This window comes from Narcine bancroftii, chromosome 5 (genome assembly GCF_036971445.1).
Source record: "Narcine bancroftii isolate sNarBan1 chromosome 5, sNarBan1.hap1, whole genome shotgun sequence".
NCBI classification, from domain to species: Eukaryota; Metazoa; Chordata; class Chondrichthyes; order Torpediniformes; family Narcinidae; genus Narcine; species Narcine bancroftii.
In genome coordinates this window covers 71707028-71728837 of record NC_091473.1, presented here as the reverse complement: position 1 = coordinate 71728837, position 21810 = coordinate 71707028, and the positions used below count along the sequence as shown (strand labels likewise).

At 38.2% G+C, this 21810-nt stretch overlaps 1 protein-coding gene across 6 annotated transcripts in view; it reads right to left on the bottom strand.

The window, feature by feature from the left end:
- The window catches only part of nuf2 (UF2 component of NDC80 kinetochore complex), a 66557-nt gene that overhangs the window by 5116 nt on the left and 39631 nt on the right, over positions 1-21810 (bottom strand). For all 6 annotated transcript variants that reach the window (XM_069937816.1, XM_069937814.1, XM_069937815.1 and 3 more), the window contains 5 exons: positions 8493-8590; positions 6150-6223; positions 3624-3720; positions 2806-2868; positions 205-342 (listed from right to left, as the gene is read on the bottom strand). In XM_069937816.1, coding sequence (XP_069793917.1) covers positions 205-342; positions 2806-2868; positions 3624-3720; positions 6150-6223; positions 8493-8590 — 470 coding nt within the window. The remainder of the gene's footprint in view (positions 1-204; positions 343-2805; positions 2869-3623; positions 3721-6149; positions 6224-8492; positions 8591-21810) is intronic.

Below are 21810 nucleotides of genomic sequence, written 5' to 3'. Positions count from 1 at the left end.
AGCAACAATTTAAAAAAAACATTAATACGACATTTTCACAAAAGGAATTGCTTTTTTGAATCTCATTTCAAGTGGAAAAAAAAGTATAAGAAAGCAATTGGAGTATTAAGCAGTTTGGTAAAATGGTGGAACATTAGCCAAGTTAGGAAACATCTACCAAGGGGTGGTATTATACATTCTCATTTTATACAAGAATGTTTGTACCAAGGAATTCTTCTTCTTTTCTACCGTCTCAGTCATTGCCAGTATTTCATTCTTCTGTTGTTCTGGGCATTCCACGATCATTGATTTAAGCTGTGCTTGGCTCTCCTTTGCAACAATCAGGGTCACTTTCATCTGGCTCTACAAATAATAAAAATAATTTAATCAACTATTTTAACCTGTCAACCAAATGTTGAGATACATTAATGGTTATTTTACTGTATTAAAGGCAGGATTCAGATACAGATTTCATATTTATTGTCAGAGTACATACAGAACATCACATATAACCCGGAGATTCTTTTTTCCTGCTGGCGAGGCAGAATTACCACTTATTGGTAATGCAAAAAATTGTACTCAACGTTCACATGTAAACAAATAAAGAAATGTATACAAATTGACTATGCAATTCAGATAGAGAGGGATTACTGGGTGTGAAATTAAAATTCAAAACCTATTGGGAACTTGAATTAAGCAAACCTGGAATAAAAATTTAATTTGGTAACAACAACCATAAAACCAATGGATTATTAAAAAATGTGCCATGGTTAACCAATACAGCTCAGGCATGACCACATACAATCATGTCCTTAGTAGGACCAAACAATCCACACTATTACATCAAACTACATGAATATTAAGAATACTGGACAGGTATTATTCATCCTGAGCACCAAATACCACAAAAAGTATGCCCACTAATGCTCTCTTCACTAAAATCTGAGAAACTATAACAAAATTGTGACATTTCTCTCAAATTAGTCAATTAACAACCTTCCAGCAACATGTTCCCAACTCTTTCATCACTATTCCTGAGTGCCTGGTGATTTTGGATGTGATAAAATCTTATGGTACAGGATCAAATCCAAGGAGAGAAAACTGCAGAATACCAGTGCTGCCAAATTAGTACTCCACAATAATAAGAACCACTTGTTGGAAGTACTAAGACAAAAAGAACACAAACCATTCTGGATGGATGTAGTCACTCACTAAGGGAGCTTGGAGGCGCCACTTATGACCTGGTGAAGGACTGTCAAACTGGGCCAAGTTGGAAGAGGGGATTTTAACTGATGATTACAGTTCAGGTAAATCTAGTCACCACCCATGTTTGGATTAAAGAAGTGAAAAGTAAAATTACCATAATGTATCAGAAAATGACATTGTCAGAGGAAGTGCTATCAATTTGACTTGATATTCAGCAACTTCTCCATCCCCATCTGCATCTGGAATGGAACAATGAGCTTTGTGACCATCAGAGCAAGTTAGATAGTATTGTGTGCCAAGATGGTACTCTTTCTACAACCTACGGTACAGCTACCAGCTGTAATATTGGAAACTAACATTGGGAATAATCTTTTTTTTAGCTACAATCTTCATATAGCCAATTGAGTGCTCCAGAGATGGAACTTGGGGCCTTGCTGCAGATGACATGCCATTTGCAGATTTGATCAACTTATGGGTTTGAATAGAAAATCAGAGCTAAGACATCATTCAGTTGTTTTTCTTGCTTGCTACTTTTTAAAACTGAAATACAAAGAAAGCAGGGTTCTGAGGCACGAAGCCAGCTTGCCTCTAGACTGAATTGTTGAATTGAATTTAGTTAAGCAAAACTACTATTTTCCTTGCCAGATTGGAACAGAAATTGGAAGGCAGAATAAAATTTGCATAAATGTGAATTTTTTTTGAATATTTTATTTTCATTTTATGATCAAACAAGTATCAATAATTAACCATCACAAATATATACATAAATGAAAAGCAATCACTGTTAGATTGTTCAAATTTCCAACCTCCATCCCTCCTCCCCAAACAAAAACTCCTCGAAAAGAACAGAAAAAGAAATAATGAAGAAATAGAATGAAGAAAAAGAAGAAAAGATAGAGGAAGGAAAGAAAGAAGAACTGTTGGGATCTGGATTCCAGCTCAGAAAGTCCTTTTTTTTTAAACCTCAATCACAAATATGGGAGAAAAAAGGATAAAAAAAATTCAAAAATAGCGTGAGTGCCTAAAATATTCATCCCTGTATTTGTAAATATGGCTGCTTTACCCACAAAAACATACTGTATTTTTTCCTTAAATTGCAAGTAATTTTCTCTAGGAAATGAATACACTATGCATTTCTCCATTCCATCGGGCTATGTCCAGAAGGGAATCAGACGTCCAGGTAACTGCAATCCAATTCTTGACCACTGCTAATGCAATCTTAAGAAATTCTAATTGATACCTGGACAGCCTCATTTTAGCTCTTATGTCCATAATATTTCCTATCAGGAACAATACAGAATTTAGTGGCAATTGGTTCCCAATAATCTGGTTTAATAAAATTCTTAAATTCTCCCAAAAAGGTTTCAGTTTAGATCAAGACCAGAGAGAATGTAAAAAAAGTACCTGCTTCTTCCCTGCATCTAAAACATATATCAGATATATTAGAAATCTTGACATAGCTAGGTTACAAAAAAGGCAAGCTTCACATTTAGCAGTTATCCAAAATCTTCAAGCTTTCATTGTTAAGGCTTAAAGCTCTTTAGTCTTGCAGGACCAACTGACAAAGTAAATAAACTTTGTAACAAATCAAAATCTTGTCAAAAGTTAACATACACCTACCAGTTCTTTGTTTTGTTCAGCAATTTCAACCTTCAGTTGTGCGGCTGCAATTTGAACAGAGCTCTGAACACACAAGAAAAAAGCTACATTACAATATTATTCACCTCACATGAAGGCATTTCAAGATATTGTCTACCTTTTGAATGTCCATTGCTAAAGCCAGCTGTCTGTTGAAAATAACAGCTTTGGACTGTTTAAGTGTTCTGTAAAATTCTACAGGCCTGGATAAACTAAGTTCCAAGTATGCCCAGGTAAAATTAAAGATATGCGCTTTTTTTTCCATAATCGAATTTGAAGACCAATCGTTAACAAATAATAGATCCAAACATCAGCAGCTTAGTCATTAATTTTAAAGTGGCTAAGGATAGAAAAATATCTGAAATCTGATTAGCCTGTTGGGCTCCACGGCATGCACCACAGAATAATAAATACACAAGGAATATGTTCTTCTATTTTCATAAGTTCATATTCTGCATTTTTCATTAAAGCACAAAGAAAAATAACTATTAAAGTTCAAATTTAACTAGGTTACATTTGGCATGTCCCTCAATAGCTTAAAATAAAAGGCATTGTATCCATTGAATCACTGCACCCACCCATCCAAAAATTACATATTTAGAGAAGTTAACCACTTTTGCTTGGAGGAAGTTGCAAAATGGCAGTGAACCCCTACCTAAACAGAAACTATATGTAAAAGGTAACAAGTTCACAGTAAAGAACTTGTGTTCTGTTACATTTGTTATTAACAGGATTGCAGAGGCACAAAATCTTGCCGCCCTCTGAGAAAAACTGCATTCATTTACATCATGCATACTTACTTGTTTCTGTTGATATTTGCAGTTTATCAGCTGTTTTAACTCTGTAACTTCAGCAGAAAGTGTGTCAATCTTTGCCTGTTCATCGGGTGGTATTGTGCTGGCAAAATAAATGTTTTCCAATTGTGTTAATCAATTTTTCCTTCTCAGCTTTTCTCTTCTATTCTCTTACCTGTACCCACTCATTATCTCTTATCTGTTAGCCTGTGCTCCTCTCTCTCTCTTCCTCCCTTCACCTTTATATTCAGGTGTCTGCTAGTTTTTCTAGATTCCTGTCGATGGGCTCAGGCCTAAAACATTGATTGCCTTTTACTTCCTACGGGTGCTGCATGACTGGAGTTTCCCCAGCATTGTTGTGTGGTGTCGTTTTCCATTTTAGTAATTTTGAATCACTTAATGCAACTTGTATATCTCTAAAATGTCATTGAAACTAGTCTCAAAGAAACATCTTAAGAATAATACAGCAGGATCCGATCTATTTCATTTTAACTTTGAGGTGCCATCCAGCTCAAGTGTCAGCACTTTAAATCTTCAACTGAGAAATTTTGCTCAAAATATGCAGGATAAGTATTTTTATTACAACTGTAAAAGCACAGAAAATTCAGCTCCTGCTTTGTAACAGTTTGTGAAGATTTATTAATAAAACATTCTTCTGTAATTGGATTAAAAGATCAAAGTAACAATGGTTTATTATGACCTCTGCGACTTACAACCATACAACTGAAAAATAAACTGTACAAATAAAAAAATATGTAAATATAAAAATTACGCTTGGTCGTATATCCATCAGTGTTACCGGCTGCGTGTGTACGATAGTGACCATCAGAAAGTATCCTGGCATTGCGTACATCACAGCATCTCTCTTAGTTCTCAGGAGAAAAGAATACTGTACAGGTACAGTGGGCTATCAGGAGAGCACGGGGGAGTGGGATCAGTGTGGGGACTGATAGCGTGGAGACTACCTGCCATACTAACATAACTGTAGTTCAGACTTACAACCATTTCAAGAATCAACTGGTCGGTCAGAACGGAACTTGGATGCATGTCAGGAAGTATCTGTACCCTGTTCATGGACCATCCCTTCTTACACTGATCATGTATTACTTAAGACACCACAAAAATATTGTCTGCACTAACATAACACCTTTTTTTCTTGCCCTATATATGGTAACTGTACATATTATCTGCCCTTTCCATTTATTATCTTTTTAAATTTATATACTATTGTAGTTTTTTTTCCTGAAGTACCTACTGAGATGAAGCAAGAACTTTGTTGCATATGTATATTGTACAATGTGCATGACAATAAACTCATTATTATTGTGGAGCTATCATTTGTAATTTGTGATAATGACCTAAAAGGAAAAAAATCATTGAAATGCATCATAGTGTAGAATGCCCATCAATGGAAATCGAAAGAGAGTTTCATTTAAAATTTAGTAAAAATTAAAAATCGCTGATGGAACTCAGCAGGTCTTGCAGTGTCCATAGGGCTAAAGGTAACATCCACTTCTCCGGTTTCCGTGAAACACCCCCACCCACCCCCCCTCCCTTTCCCCTATCCCCATTTCTCCTTTCCTCCAGCTATGCATTCATAGAGCCACCCTCCTCCCCAATTCTCACCTTTCCATGCTCAATTATCACCTTTTGTGCTCCTCCTCCAGCATTTTTATTCAAGCACCTACCTGCTTTTTGCTCATACCTTGACAAGGATTCAGGCCCAAAACATTGGTTATTTTTCTTCTCATATCTTGAAGTAGGATCTGGTGCCTCATGGTTTCTAGCTCTGATTCCAGGCCAGACTGCAAGGATCTGAGGTACCTACACAGCATTGACTATGCTCTCTCCGTTTCTCCTGACAACTCCTAAGTAACACCCTTGCCTCAAAGCAGAGATATCAGCTACAACTTGCTCTTTTCCTGCCATAGCTCTGGACCTCACTGGCCATGCCCTGCAATGGACCCATCCTGTACTTCATATGATGTCGGATCTATGCGTTCTACTGCCAGCTCTACACTCATTTGGCGTCCATGAAGGATTGCAAGCTTGCCTCCCTAGAGACAGCAGCCTCTGCAACCCTTAATGCAGGTTTCCATCTTGCCCCTGGCTGCCTGCCCATCACTGCAAAACTCTCCTATGAATGCTGCTACACCTGCTGAGTTCCTCTAGCATTTTTTTTGTGTTTTAGTACAATCATGTCTGCAGCCTTTAGTGTTTCACTTCATTTAAAATATACATCTTTATATTATATTCTCCAAAACTGAAACATTTGTAATTGTTTTGCTCACGTAACCCATATGTATAATTTCTTTTCCCACCATTTTGATTTTCCCCAGAGCTGATGATTTTGTAGTGCACATAATGTATGTCAACTCCCATTATCGGTAGACAACTCTAAGACAGCATGTAGTATATTTCCTGTACACATGGGACCTGAAGCCTTGCAATCAACTACTATCAAGAGTTTTCTTGGAATCAGCATTCCAATGTTGATATAATTGAGAAAAAACTACATTAAGATCAACATACCGAAGACGTTGTATTCTGTATTTGAGTTCTTCATTTGATGAAATCATCTGCTGCATCATCTCCAGATTCAATTTCTGTGCGAAATAGTTGCATTTTCTTATACCTTTCTACTAACATTACACTTTTGTTGTGAAGGCCACTTTGACCAAAAAGAAATATCACACTGATCTATTGTCAGAATAGTCTTGGCTATAATTTAACTAGATCAGCAAACAAAAATCAACATTTAATTTGCCTGTTTTCAGACATCAAAATCAACCTGGAATCAAAGCAATAAACATATTTATTAAAGTAAACATTAGAACTTAAAACAAAAAAGGAAGCTTGGTAGAGAATCGTCCTGTCACTTAAAAAATGCAAACTGATCAAAAACAGGGAATGCCTCAGAAAGGAGAATTCAACTCTTAGATTAACTGGCAATTGCAAGTACTTTGCAAAATAAATTCAAAGCTGCTCTGCTAAAGTAATAAGAATCAGAATTTATTGTCATGAACATGTGTCACAAAATTCATTGCTTTGTGGCAGCAATGCAGGTGAAAAATTGCTATAAATTCAATTTTTAAAAATAAATTAGTGCAAAAGAAAAGTGAGGTAGTCTGCGATTCGTTGCCCATTCAGAAATCTGATGGCAGATTTTGAAGCTGTTTTTGTACCATTGGGATTTTGTCTTCAGACTCCTTTACCTCCTTGCTGATGGTAGCAGTGAGAAGAGGGCATGGCCTGGGTGATGAGGGTCCTTGAGGATAAAGGCTACTTTCTTGAGACACCACCTCTTGCTCAAAGTATACAGTTTGTTACGGATTGGATTAATAAAATTATGAATAAAATATGTCTTTAAAAGGTATAGATTGTGGGGGTTTAGTTTAGGTATTAGTAGAAGTACACTTCACAAACTGACATTAACATTTCACTTAAAATGCACGAGTAATGAATATGCAAAGATTTCATGTCCACAGTGACTTTACAGAAACTTTGAAGAATGCCTATGGAGACTTCACCTGTAGGTGTTAATTGGACTGAGGCTCTGGGAAAAATGGACTATTATCTTTAAGAACAGATGTCCAGACTCAGAAACTGATTCCAGTGCCAGCGATCCAAGTCTGGTTGAAGGTTGTTGTTCTAAGAGGGGTCATGTAGTTTTCGTGAACAGAGAAAGGATAAACAAACAGGTGATTTCTCTTTGGAGAGAGAGGGGGGCGGGGGACAGTTTACAGCAGGAATTGGTGTTGGAGGCTGCAAGCTTTGCACTCCAGTTGTAAGAAAGATCCCATTTGAAGACGGGTTTTGAGATCTGAGCTTCGCCTATTCTCAACCCTTGTAGTCAATTACAAGAGGAAGTGGCTGGTTAACGTGTTTCTCCTGGAATAGGGGGAAAAAGAAAAACTCCGTGGTAACCCGAAAGAAGAAGTTATCTTTTGGAAGACCCATGAGGGGGCAAGTTTCTTCGGCAAGACACTGAAGTGGCTGATTGAAAGAGATCAGTTTTTGTGTGTGTGTGTCTCTCTGAAACCAATAAAGACCTTCCTTTGTGGTAACAATTAAAGTTAAAGCACCAGATCCTGGTGAAGATCATAAATGTTTCATTCTGTGCACTGTATGAAAATTGCCTGATACAAGTGAACTTGAAGAAGTGAAAAGTGAATGATTGGACAGTGAAACAAAGAACTTTTCTGAACATATATACATTACACACACATGTGCTTAGAATAGAAGGGGATTAAGTTAAATTAATAGTAATAAATTAAAGATTCATATTATGTTTAAAGAAAGGTAAAAGCAACTTTTGTTTAAGTAACCATTGTCTTTGTGAATTTCTGTTGCTGCTGGGTTTTGGGATCCTCTAGGCTCGTAACAAGTTAAAGGATCAGAAGTAACAAAACTATGATACCTTGTCCTTTCAATAGCCGAGCAATGCAATGAGAGAAGATAACAGAATCACAGTATGTACAGCAAAAGACAATTGTAAAAGTCTACAGATCATTGGTCTATTCATTCTTGCATTGATTCAATTCTGGACAATGTTAGATGTTAGACGGTTAAAGATGGCTTGATTATTGTGATTCATATATAATCCTGATCAGATTCATCAATGAATATTTTGATAGGTTTTCTCAAAAATACTCTTCCATGAATTCTGCAGGAATAGTTGGGCATAAAAATTATCATTGATTCTTTAAGAACTATCATGACATAACAAATTCAGAATAAATAAAGAATTCCCATGAACAATAATTCCAAGTCAATACAATTCTTTCTTACTGTTTGGTATAAGAGCAAACAAATTAACTGTTGCAGGAATCTTGCTGAAACACAAAATTATCTTGCCATTAAAAAAAAACTTACAAAACTTTGTTGTTGATTCAGATAGGTCTCCAGGGCACTCTTTCTGATTTGAAGGAAACTGATGATACCACTCAGGATCATAGTGGTCCGTTTTATTTCTTTGTTAACAAGCAAATAAGAGAAGTAGAAAGTTATTATTTCAGACAACTCAAAACAACCCCTATCATTATTTTATTCAATTCTTCATTGAAATCAAAATTCAGGTCACCTATAGTAATCAATAGATTAACTATAATAGCTAGATCTATAACAAAATCTATTTGAAAAATAGTCAATACTAGATTTCCAATACAAATGTTGATGCAATAAATACAATGTTTATAGATCAATAGTAATCTACAGCTAGGTGTAGTCCAAAAATATTGTTAAAAATGCACAGGGTGTTGGTGAGGCTGGAGCACTGTGCATAGGTTTGGTCCCCTTATTTAAGAAACGATGTACCAGGATTAAAGGCTGTCCAGAAGAGATTTACCAAGCCAATTCCTTTAATGAATGTGCTATTCTGTGACAAACAGCTAAAAAAGTTAAAGTGTACTATTTGGAATTTAAAATAATTAGGTGTGATCTTATTGAAACTTACAAAGGACCTCAGCGACAAGACACAGATGCTGAGATGTTTTAAATAAAAGGACAAAGTTACAAGATAAGGGATCACTCATTTAAAACTGAGGTGCGTAGGAATTTCTTCTCAAAAAAATGGGCAAATCTCTGGACTTCTAGTGTTCACAACATTCTGGGATATAGATCATAAGAGGTCATTTTTTGAATCATTAGGGATTTCAAAGCTTTGTGGGAGCCTTTATGGAGGCAGAGACCAACCCTGATTATAATGAATGGTGGAGCAGTTTGAAAGACCAAGTGGCCTATTTTCTTGTGTTCTTGTGGATGTGGCACCACCCATTTGTTTAGGAATATGGTTTGCTCCATGTAGCTTATTGTTAATTTTATTGCTCAGTCTAGAACTGATTATTCTGGAATCAGCATTATCAAAAATTTGAATTGGGCAGTGGTAATGCTTGTCTTATTTTTGGTCATGCTTTTTTAGGCTCAGTTAGCAATAAATCAACCAGACCACCGTGGAACATTTGGATGAGATAATATAGAACTTTGACAATTGCGCCAAAAAAAAGAGTGAGTGAATAAAAACTGTTATACGCCTCCACAATAGGTTCAGCAAATATATAAGGATTAAAATGATTTGCGAACATATATTGCAAGAAGCTGAAAAATATTGTTTGTGAATTCTTTGAGTGTCTCTATAGAAACAGTCTTTGAGCCAAGGTCTCTTTCTGCATGTTTAAAATAAACAATTTAGTTTGAATTTGCCTCACACTGTTTAGAACCAGGGCAAAAATGTAGACGGACCCGATAATTCTTTGACCATTTTTTTGTACGTTTTATTAACTGTTTTAAGTATAGTTTAATTGTTTTATCAAAGTTCTGAACGCATAAAGTTCTAATAAACAGTGAAAAAAAAATCAATGCAACTTTAGAGCGTATTTTTCATTTAATGAGTCAAAACAACATCGTCTTCATGCTGCCTGAGTGATTGTAAAGATCGTTGCAAAATTTAGTCAAAAATTTAGATTATTGACTCATGGACAATTGACTGGTTAATCAATAGAAGACAGATCTTCAAACAAGACTATTTAGTCAAACAATTTGGATTATCGACTTGTTAGTTAATAGAAGATGGAATTGAAGACATAGAGAATTGGAAAAATTGGATTTGGAAGAGAAAACTGGATCAATTGGGCTCTATTTAGAGCAGACTGATAAAAGGAGGCACAAACATCATCAAGACCACTGAAGGAGTGGTAAACCATTGGAAGTTCCTTCCAAGTTTTATTATAAATTAGGACACAGTTTGGTGCAATTGCCACTTGTCCTACGAGGACTGTTTTGGTTTTGGAGAGATTGTTGTGCATGTTTGGTGTCTGAATGCAACAAATGACACAATGGAGGAAGAAGTAGCTGTAGCTGCTAAGGAGCTATGTGTCGAGAAGAGAAGAAAACAGTAATTAATAATTAATTGCAAAGGTGGCAATTAGATACAAATGGAAACAAAGCAACTCTGAGCAAGACTGAGGGAGGATATAGATTACAAAAAGGGTTACAGTTGTTAGGGATACAAACCCCACAAAAGTACCAAAAAAACCATTAATATAAAATGAGATCAGCTACACGGTAATGCCTGAAGCTACACCACAAGATGGTGGTGTGGAGGATGAGCAATCCAAAATGGAGACAAGGCCAGATATTAAAGCAACATCTGACGTACAGGACCTAATAGGACCAAGGGATAGAGCATCAAATACTTCCAGCATGTGAAGTTCTAGAACATGTTCCAGAGTTTCAAGTACTGAATCTGTGCATTTAAAGATTCAGGCTGATGCAGCAGCTCTTAAGGTGGAAAAAGCAATGCTTCAGTTTAAATTGGACTTAGAAGATAAGAAAGTGCAGCTAAAAAGAAAAATGAAGCAACTGGAACTGGACAAAAAAAAAGCTGTTAACGAGGCCAGGTCACAGGCACTAGAAGGCTCAGTGGTATGTGGTGCTCAAAGTAAATTACAAAAAGCATCAAGACTTGAGGAACGACTTCAGAAAAAGAAAAGATTGAATACCAAGACTGAGTCAGTGATAGAACCACAGGATGTGCTTGATCATTGGACTAAGAAGATTAAGATGGTGCTGAGCCAGTGCTACAATCACAGGACATGCTTGGTCATGGATTAAGCAGATTAAGACTTGGTGCTGAGCCAGTGCCTCAATCACAGGGTGTGCTTGGTCCTGAAATAAACATGTCTAGGCATAGGGAGGGCTGAGCCAGTGATAGAACCACAGGACATGCTTGGTCATGAACCAGGCAGGTTAAGGCATAGGGCTAAACCAGTGCCACAAATCTGAGATCCCAAATAATTCAGGTTGATGCAAGGAGCCAGATCTCAAACCCCAATGATGGCCGCATTGGACAGTATGGGAGCCAAATGCCATCTTATGAAGGACCATACAAGGCATTCCTGGCAAGTATTAGAAATCCAGGTGAGCAAAATAACGTGTGCCTAGGCAAGATAGCTGCATCATTAATGTAGTTACAGACACTGTCTACTCTTCCCAAGAGAGATTCCATTTTTTGATTGTGATCCCCTTGAATTCCAATCGTTTATAAAAAGCTTTAAATGCAGTATTGAAATTAGGTGTCAAAACCAGGAGGATTGTTTATATTATTTACAGCAGTTCACAAGAGGACCACCACAAGAACTTGTAAAGAGTCGCCAACGTATGAATCCTAATGTACAATTCAAACAGGCAAAGTGGTTAGTAGAGAAGCATTTTGGCAACAAGTATAGAATTTCTAGAACTTTTTAGAAAAGGCTCTTTCATGGTCATTAATAAGACCAGAGGACAGGAAGGGTTTACAAGGTTATACCCTCTTTCTCAGAGGATTTTGTAACGTCATGATGGAGATTGGCCATCTTCGAGAACTTGACATACCTCATAATATGCTAATCATTGTAGATAAATTACCCAACTGGATGAGAATTATGGAGGTCAAGTTGTTGAATTCCAAAGAAGAAACTATGTGATAGTTACTTTTAAGGATTTGGTAGAGTTCATAGAAGGGCAGGTGGATGTTGTCACAGATCCAGTGTATGGAATTATTCACCAACAGTGAGTAAAGAAGTTAACGAGTCCAAATCATATCCTCCACCAAAGTTGAAGTACATTTGCCAGCTCTCTGACAGTACCGGATGAAGAAATTAAGGAAAAGGAAAGTTTGTCTGTTGAGGAGAAATGTTTGTTCTGTAATAATAAGCACAATTTGGAACAGTGTGCACGGATGGAAAAGAAGATGCAGAGTGAGAAAACTTCTTTTTTAAAGAAAAATGGAGTACGTTTTGGCTGGTCTGTATAAAGGACACATCAGCAAAAACTGCAAAAAATGACTTCGCTGCGACATAATGTAGTCAAAAACATCCTAAGATACAGTACACAATCCTTCACCTGAACATCTAAAATCCGGAAAGCTCCAAAAAAACGCCATTTTTTTTCCTGGTGCTGGTACAGGTGAGGAGGAGAGGGAGAGAGAGAGAGACGGCAGCGCGACTTGGGTGGGCGGGGAGGGGTAGGAGAGAAATGGCAGCGCAACTCAGGCGGGCAGGAGAAGGCGAGAGAGCAGCACGACTTGGGCAGGCATGTGGGGGGAGAGACGGCAGCATGATTCGGGCGGGTAGGAAAGAGAGACAGCAGCGTGACTCAGGCGGGCGGAGGGAGAGAGGCGGCTGCACGACTCAGGCGGGCGGGGGGAGAGAGGCGGCTGCACGACTCAGGCGGGCGGGGGGAGAGAGGCGGCTGCACGACTCAGGCGGGCGGGGGGAGAGAGGCGGCTGCACGACTCAGGCGGGCGGGGGGAGAGAGGTGGCTGCACGACTCAGGCGGGCGGGGGGAGAGACGGCTGCACGACTCAGGCGGCCGGGGGGGGAGGGGGAGAGAGACGGCCGCACAACTCAGGCAGGCGGGGGAGAGAGACGGCTGCACGACTCAGGCGGTGGGGGAGAGAGACGGCTGTACGACTCAGGCGGGTGGGGGGGGGAAAGAGAGACGACTGCTCGATTCAGGCGGGTGGGGGGGGAGAGAGGCGGCTGCACGACTCAGGCGGGCGGGGGGAGAGAGGTGGCTGCACGACTCAGGCAGGCGGGGGGAGAGAGGCGGCTGCACGACTCAGGCGGCCGGGGGGGAGAGACGGCTGCACGACTCAGGCGGCCGGGGGGGGGGGGAGGAGAGAGACGGCCGCACGACTCAGGCAGGCGGGGGAGAGAGACGGCTGCACGACTCAGGCGGGGGGGGGGAGAGAGACGGCTGTACGACTCAGGCGGGTGGGGGGGGAAGAGAGACGACTGCACGACTCAGGCGGGTGGGGGGGAGAGATGGCTGCGGACTCGGGTTTGGGGGGAGAAATGCAGCGCGACTCAGGTGGGCGTAGAGGAGAGACACGCCAGTGTGACTGGAAGGGGCTGGATACGGTAGCACAATTCGGGTGGGCTTAAATCGGGGGCAGCTGGCTTTTGTTCTGAAATCCGGAAAAATCTGAAATTCCGAACACATGGTTCCTCATAAAGGATTGTGTTCCTGTACTACATATCTTCAAGAAAAAAAACACAGAAAAGGAGCAAACGACAAGGAAAGAAGCAGTAATTACAGTATTGACAAGTAATCTTACTCGGGCCAGTGCAGATAACTGCAAACTCTCAATTATGCCTGTACAAGTTAAGGTCAAGAACAGGGAACACAATGGTACATTCACATATTTCTTGACAAAGTGAGCACTGTGTAATTTTGCCCAGTGAAACTTTTGAAAAAGTTTAATTTGAAGGAAAGAAGTCAAAGATTCTATTGAAAACCATGGGACAAGAAAACATCATTGAAACAACATTGTTTCAGGGTTAGATGTTGCTGGAATACAGTGACAATATTTGTGAACTTCCAAGCATATACACAAATTATGCCTGTGCATAAAGGAAACATCCCACATCAAAATGATGTGGATTAGTGGTCATATCTGAGAAAGGTTTATACACTGTAAAATATCTCTGAGATAGAGATGCTAATTAGTTTAGATGTAACAAACGAGCCTGCAGCTGACGTGGACATTACCCCTCCATAAATCTTCGTCCGCGAAGCCAAGCCAAAGAAAGAAAGAACCAGACTCTGGAACAAATAGAGATAATACTGAGTGTGACAGATGGACCTTATGCTATTAAAACTATGCTTAGAAGGAAAATCAATGGACCATTAGAAAGAAAGAGTGATCGTGGCAGCCGCCACCAAGGAGATCGAGCCGGCACATGGCGCGGCGCACGTGGTAGTAAACAGCAGCATAACACACTGTAACATGTCCCTTAACACAGCAAACCAGCACGATTGAAAGCTGGAGCAGTACAAGACCAGCAGCCCTAAAATGGCACTGGCCAAGCTGCCCAGCTTTTTCTTTGGCTTGGCTTCGCGGACGAAGATTTATGGAGGGGGTAAAAAAGTCCACGTCAGCTGCAGGCTCGTTTGTGGCTGACCAGTCCGATGCGGGACAGGCAGACACGATTGCAGCGGTTGCAAGGGAAAATTGGTTGGTTGGGGTTGGGTGTTGGGTTTTTCCTCCTTTGCCTTTTGTCAGTGAGGTGGGCTCTGCGGTCTTCTTCAAAGGAGGCTGCTGCCCGCCAAACTGTGAGGCGCCAAGATGCACGGTTTGAGGCGTTATCAGCCCACTGGCGGTGGTCAATGTGGCAGGCTGGGGAAGAAGGGTATTCACATGCAAGAATCTTCCCACCCGCTATTGTTATTCATGCAGCTGAGGGAACTCCAACTGTATAAAAGGAGCTTTACCTCCCACACTGCAAGTGTGTGTTTCTTTGTAGCAGTCGTTACATGATATTGATCAGAAGCAGTCAACAACATTGAAACAACCGTTCAAGACAGACTTTCCTGAACACCTCGATAACAACCAAAAACCTTTAATTTTTTTTGAGGTATTAATATTGGTAATGTCTGAAAAAGATATATCCTTCGAAATACAGTCATCTTTTTACAATTCACCCTTCAAACTAAAGTTAAGGGTAAATATATCCATTTAAAAAAATCTTTCTCAATATTTTTAAGTAAAGATAATTCAATTTATATGAATTTTTCAAATTGTTATCTGTACGTATTCATAAATATTAACTTCCTTCCTTTGGCCAATTAAACTGCACTGGGTATAGTCACCTACTGTCAAAGGGATAATTTCACTTTTATCCCATTTATTTTATAACCCGAACTTTTCCATATTCTTTCAGTTGGGCATAAAATCTATGTAAAGATGACTCAGATTCAGTCAAATATATTAAAACATCATCTGCAAATAAACCCTAAAGCCTTTAATCTGCAAATCCAAGTGAATCATGTGAGCAAGCGGTTCTATAACTAAAAAAAATAAAACTGGTGACAAGGGACATCCATGTTTACTTAATCTTGTTAAATTAAATGGCATAGATACCTGTCCATTTGTTACTACTTTAGCTTTAAGACTATTATATAATGTTTAAGCCCAATTTTTAAAAATTTGATCCCAATGCATACTTTGCTAATACCTTAAACAAAAAATCCCACAGTAATCTATCAAATGTCTTTTCTGCATCTAAAGCCACTGTAACACTCAGGTGACCTCTTTTTTGCACTAAATGGATTATACTAAGCAATCTAGCTACATTTTCTGAAGATTTTATTTTTTAACAGACCCTGTCTGATCCATATTAATTAATTTAGATCACAAATTATTCATTCTATTTGCCAAAACTTTTGCTACTACTTTATAATCTACTTTTAATAATGAAATGCCGCTTTAGTTGCCCATTCAGAGCCAGCTCTTCAGCGATTGACGTCCTGTTTTGCGGAAACTGCCAAAATGTTTGGCCTGGAAGTCAGCCTGAAGAAAACTGAGGTCCTCCATCAGCCAGCTCCCCATCATGACTACCAGCCCCCCCACATCTCCATCGGGCACACAAAACTCAAAACGGTCAACCAGTTTACCTATCTCGGCTGCACCATTTCATCAGATGCAAGGATCGACAACGAGTTAGACAACAGACTCGCCAAGGCAAATAGCGCCTTTGGAAGACTACACAAAAGAGTCTGGAAAAACAACCAACTGAAAAACCTCACAAAGATAAGCGTATACAGAGCCGTTGTCATACCCACACTCCTGTTCGGCTCCGAATCATGGGTCCTCTACCGGCATCACCTACGGCTCCTAGAACGCTTCCACCAGCGTTGTCTCCGCTCCATCCTCAACATTCATTGGAGCGCTTTCATCCCTAACGTCGAAGTACTCGAGATGGCAGAGGTCGACAGCATCGAATCCATGCTGCTGAAGATCAAACTGCGCTGGGTGGGTCACGTCTCCAGAATGGAGGACCATCACCTTCCCAAGATCGTGTTATATGGCGAGCTCTCCACTGGCCACCGTGACAGAGGTGCACCAAAGAAAAGGTACAAGGACTGACTAAAGAAATCTCTTGGTGCCTGCCACATTGACCACCGACAGTGGGCTGATATCGCCTCAAACCGTGCATCTTGGCGCCTCACAGTTTGGCGGGCCCACCTCACTGACAAAAGACAAAGGAGGAAAACCCAACACCCAACCCCAACCAACCAATTTTCCCTTGAAACTGCTGCACCCGTGTCTGCCTGTCCCGCATCGGACTTGTCAGCCACAAACGAGCCTGCAGCTGACGTGGACATTTACCCCCTCCATAAATCTTCGTCCGCGAAGCCAAGCCAAAGAGAGAGAAAAGAGAAGAGCTTTAAGACTATTATATAATGTTTAAGCCCAATTTTAAAAAAATTGATCCCAATGCATACTTTTCTAATACCTTAAACAAAAAATCCCACGGTAATCTATCAAATGTCTTTTCTGCATCTCAAGCCACTGTAACACTCAGGTCACCTCTTTTTTGCACTAAATGGATTATACTAAGCAATCTAGCTACATTTTCTGAAGATTTTATTTTTTAACAGACCCTGTCTGATCCATATTAATTAATTTAGATCACAAATTATTCATTCTATTTGCCAAAACTTTTGCTACTACTTTATAATCTACTTTTAATAATGAAATAGTTCAATACAATGAAGATTTCAAAAGGTCTCTATCTTTTTTAAGGAATCACAGTAATTATTGCCATCGAAAATGATTTTGGAAGAGTAGAAGTTTGTGAAGCTTCATCCAACCATTGCAAAAATATAGGAATTAATAAATCCTTAAATTCATTATAAAATTCAGATGGGAAACCATCTTCTCCTGGAGATTTATTACAATGTAGAGAATTCATTGCTTCTCTTACTTCTGCTTCAGTAAACGGTATATCAGGTACAGTTTGTTCTTTAAAACTTAATCAAGGAAATATTATCATCAAGGAAATATTATTATCAAGGAAATATAATCATTTATTTTAGTTTCATCTTGTAAAGATTCCAAAGTATATAATTTCATATAATTCCAAAAAGATTCACTTATTTCTTGAGGTTTATATGTAATTACTTTAGTATCCTTTATCATTGCATGAATTATTCTCAAAGCTTGCTCCACTTTTAATTGCCAAGTCAAAATTTTATGCGATCTCTCACCTAATTCATATCTTTGACATCCTAATAACTTTCTCAGTCCTGTAAGTTTTGTAATATATTATAATGAAGCTTTTTATTAATCAATTGTCTGCATCTGTCTTTAGAAACCAACTTTTGAAGATCTTTTTCCAAGATTGTAATTTATTTTTCTAATTGGTTTCCATCTTTCGTATAATCCTGTTTAATTTTAGATGTAAAACTTATAATTTGCACTTGTAAATATGCTTTTAAATCATCCCATATAATAAATTTATCGAATTCTAATTTATATCACAAATTATTCTAATGATTTTGAACAAAGTCACAAAAATTTTTCCTTTTCAACAACAGAGAATTTAATCTCCACCTATATATTGTCTTCTCTTTATCAGGCATGTTCATAGTTATCAATAAAGGTGAATGATCAGATAAAATCCTTATCTTATAATCTGCTTCAAGAATCCTGGTTTGTATTCAATTCTAGAATAAGAATCAAACCTATTAAGAGTAAAATGAATAATCTTTCTCTTTAGGATGAATTCTTCTCCATACATCAATCAAATTCAAATCTCTCAGACCCAATGTCGCTTTATCAGCTTTCATTCTTGTTATTACTCGAGTAGATCTATCTAACAAAGGATCTAAACAAAAAGTAAAATGTCCTTATATTAAAATATTTTCATATGCCTCTACTAAATTTAAAAAAAATCTTGAATAAATTTCTCATCATCAATATTTGGAGCATACAAAAGTGTCCACATTTCAAAATAAATTTAACAATGTATCATTACATATCTACTTGCAGGGTCTGTAATAATATTTTGAACCTTAATAGGAAGATTTTTTTTTAAATCAAAATTGCTACCTCTCTAGGTTTAGAAGACATCACATATCCTACCCAATCTTTTTAATTTCAAATGTTCATTTTTGGTTAAATGTTTCTTATTTTTAAAAAGCTATATCTACTCCCATTTTTTTAATATATGTAAACACCCTCTTTCTCTTTATTGTTCCATTTAACACATTAACATTAAATTTTACAAACTCATTACTCAATTACTCATCAAACCAAAATTAATTAATCCCTTTCCCTCACTCCATCCCACAGACCTCCTCACAAAAAAATAATCTATGCATCTACATGCATCTCCTCCAGCAATCCAAAGACAGAAAAGAAAAACAATACACACACACACACATATATATATATATATATATATATAAAAAAAATTAAACTGCATTTATAAAAACCCTCCGAACAAGAGTTATCTAAAACAATGCTAAATCCCTCCATTTTACAGATAATGGCTGAGGTCACAGAAACCAACACCTCCGACTCCTCCTAACTCCCTTGGTATATTCAATATGTAAGCTTTAATCGGAGGAATAAATCAATAAGTTCTTTCATCTCATTTCGGAAATTAAAATAAAAGGGGAAAAAAACTAGTTAATTCCATCAGATCCGTAGTAATTAAGGGTTGAGTTTGAGGAAGACTCCAAACATACTCTTCCACTTGAGCAAAGTTTGTAAAAAAAAAAATATTCTGTTATCGTGGAACAAAGATCTTCAAAGTAGCAAGGTATTGAAGATCAAACTTCTAACCTTTTTCATAACATCAATTAAACCCAGTAGTTTTATCTTCCACATTAATCACCCTGTCTTCATAAATCATCTTGCACTTTAGTAATTGTTTCTTCCATTTTCTCTAATTTCTTCTTCATTTTATTTACATCTAATATTTTATCAGTTTCTTCCTTCATCTCCTTAGTTTCAGCTTCAATCTCAGTCTTAACTTCCTTTAATCAGTCCTTCATTACTTTAAATTGTTCCATTACCATTATAGATAAGTCATCTTTTTTTAATATAAGATTGAAATTTAATTTCCTCCATTACCTTCTATTCTTGTATCCCTTCTTCCTTTTCTTCAGCTGAAGAACTTCCTCTTGAGCCTGATTCTTCCACCTTCTGTGCATAACTTGGTCTCTGACTTTTCTCCAAAGGACTGCTGCACTCCCGGTAGTGCTTTAGGTTTCGACGTACCACTTCTCGGGCAGCGTAGTTCACTCACGGGTTCTCTACCGATGTCATCTCTCCACACTAGTGGTGGCGAGGCGCCAACAGAGTGCCCTCCAGCAGCTCAGGAGGCAGAACAAAATCCAGCACCCTGCTTTGTCATCAAGGTAGGCCCAAATTCTTTTTTCCTTTTTGTCTTCCCGTCAGGTTCCCCATGTCATTGTTATAACTTTTTCTTTTTGTGGAGGCATCATAGATGTAAAGTGAGGAAGCTTAAGTAGGCTTTAAAAATGTTTTAAGGTTAAAACAGTATTTATGTAAAACTTTTTTAGTTAATTTCCCAAGCGAGTCAGGAGCCTACGTATTGATCCAATGGCATCACGTGACATCCCCGAATATGATGATTCTTCAGCTTTGGAAATAGCCAAGAAAGAAGATCAGCGGGCAGTTGACAAGAATGGAGAATTAATTGTGAATAGAATTCATAAAACCAAGCAGAAGAAAATAATAACTGCTAAAGAAATGAATGGAGTTATTGAAAAAAGGGATTTTGCATTATCAAAATGCATACAGTTGAAAGAGGAGACTCATTATTTGAAAGAGAATAAGTCATTGTTTAATGACACAAGACAACTGACTATAGAAAACAACCAAGAATGTACCTTGAAGATCCAGTTAATAATGATGCAGAAAGAAAGGAATATTATATTTCAGCAATGTAAAAACCAAGATGAAAAAATTCAAACAAATGGAGTATACTACAGAAGAGCTGAAAGCAGAGATACCAATACATCAAATAATCTTTTTACTCCAAGTTTCTAACTTCTCAGAAGATAACAGAAAATAACTTTCCTATTGAAAGAATTAAATGTAGAGAGAGAATCTAATAAATTGTCAAAAAAATGAGACTGAGTTGGAAGTTGCAAAATTGGATCTGGAATTATAGGAAATGACTATAGAAGCCAGAGTCGCTGCTGATGAGTTTGAGGAACCAATATGGTTTTGAGTCCCACCTTTTCTATAACCAACCACAGAAGAGAAGAGAAAGAAAAAGATAAACAAGCCTGCTGTGAAGAATAAAGAGACTCATCCATTGGAATCAAGAGTATCAGATGTCATACCTGACCAACCAATGTTGGATGAAGAAGCTGCACAAGAGTTAATAAAAAGGAGAAAATAGGCTTATTTGTGCCCTCAAGAAAGCGAATACCTTGGAAATTAAGAATCGTGTTCAAGCACTGGATAGGGCTGGGGAAAACTTGCAAGTAGATTAAGACTAAAAATGGCTTTATGAACAGATGAATGACCAAAATCTGTCTTTTCCAAGAAGCAGAAAGCTTTAATGATTTACTTTCACTTTCTTTTGATGTACTACTATGTTTGATTTCTTTTTTGCACTGTTTAGAACCAAGGCAAAAAAGTAGATGGTCCAGATAATTCTTTGACCGTTCTTTTGAACGTATTAATGGATTATCATTTTATTGTCCATTTTATTAACTCTTTGAAGCATAGTTTAATAGTTTTATCAAAGTTATTAATGCATAAAGTTCTAATAAACAGTGAAAAATTCAACGCAACTTTCGAATGGACTTTTCAATAAAGGGAGAGAGATAAAACAGGAGGAGTTGTTGAATCAGAAGAGTAGCAGACCATTGGACTGTTGGTTCTTTTGAGAGTTTGCATTCTGCAAAGAGGTGGGCAAGTCTCCACTCCATCACAGTCATCTCAGGTTTAACATGTGTTTTGGGTGATATTCCTATTGTATGGGAAAGATCTAACTGGGAGAGCTCCTCTTACTGCCAGCCAGACCAAGTCCTTGTGCTTATTTGTGAGTTCTGGCAATGAGGCATTCCACCAAATGGCCTAGACAATCTGCTCAGGGAACCAAGAGTGTGGGGTTAAGTATGCAAGGACCCTTGTCACAGTTCATCGCCACCAACACTGTGATAGAGGAGTCTATGATTTATAGGCTGTTCATGGGGACACACACAGAGGCAGACATGCAGAACTGCTGGAAGACCATCAGCTCTGTGAAAGACGATCTTGCTCTGTCCAAAACATGTTGGTGTTTCAGCATGCAGAAATGTCAGTGAGGGAATACAACTGAATGGAACATTCCAGGATGCAGGAGTATGTGCCAAGGGGTGCACTGAGGCTCCATGTAGCCAA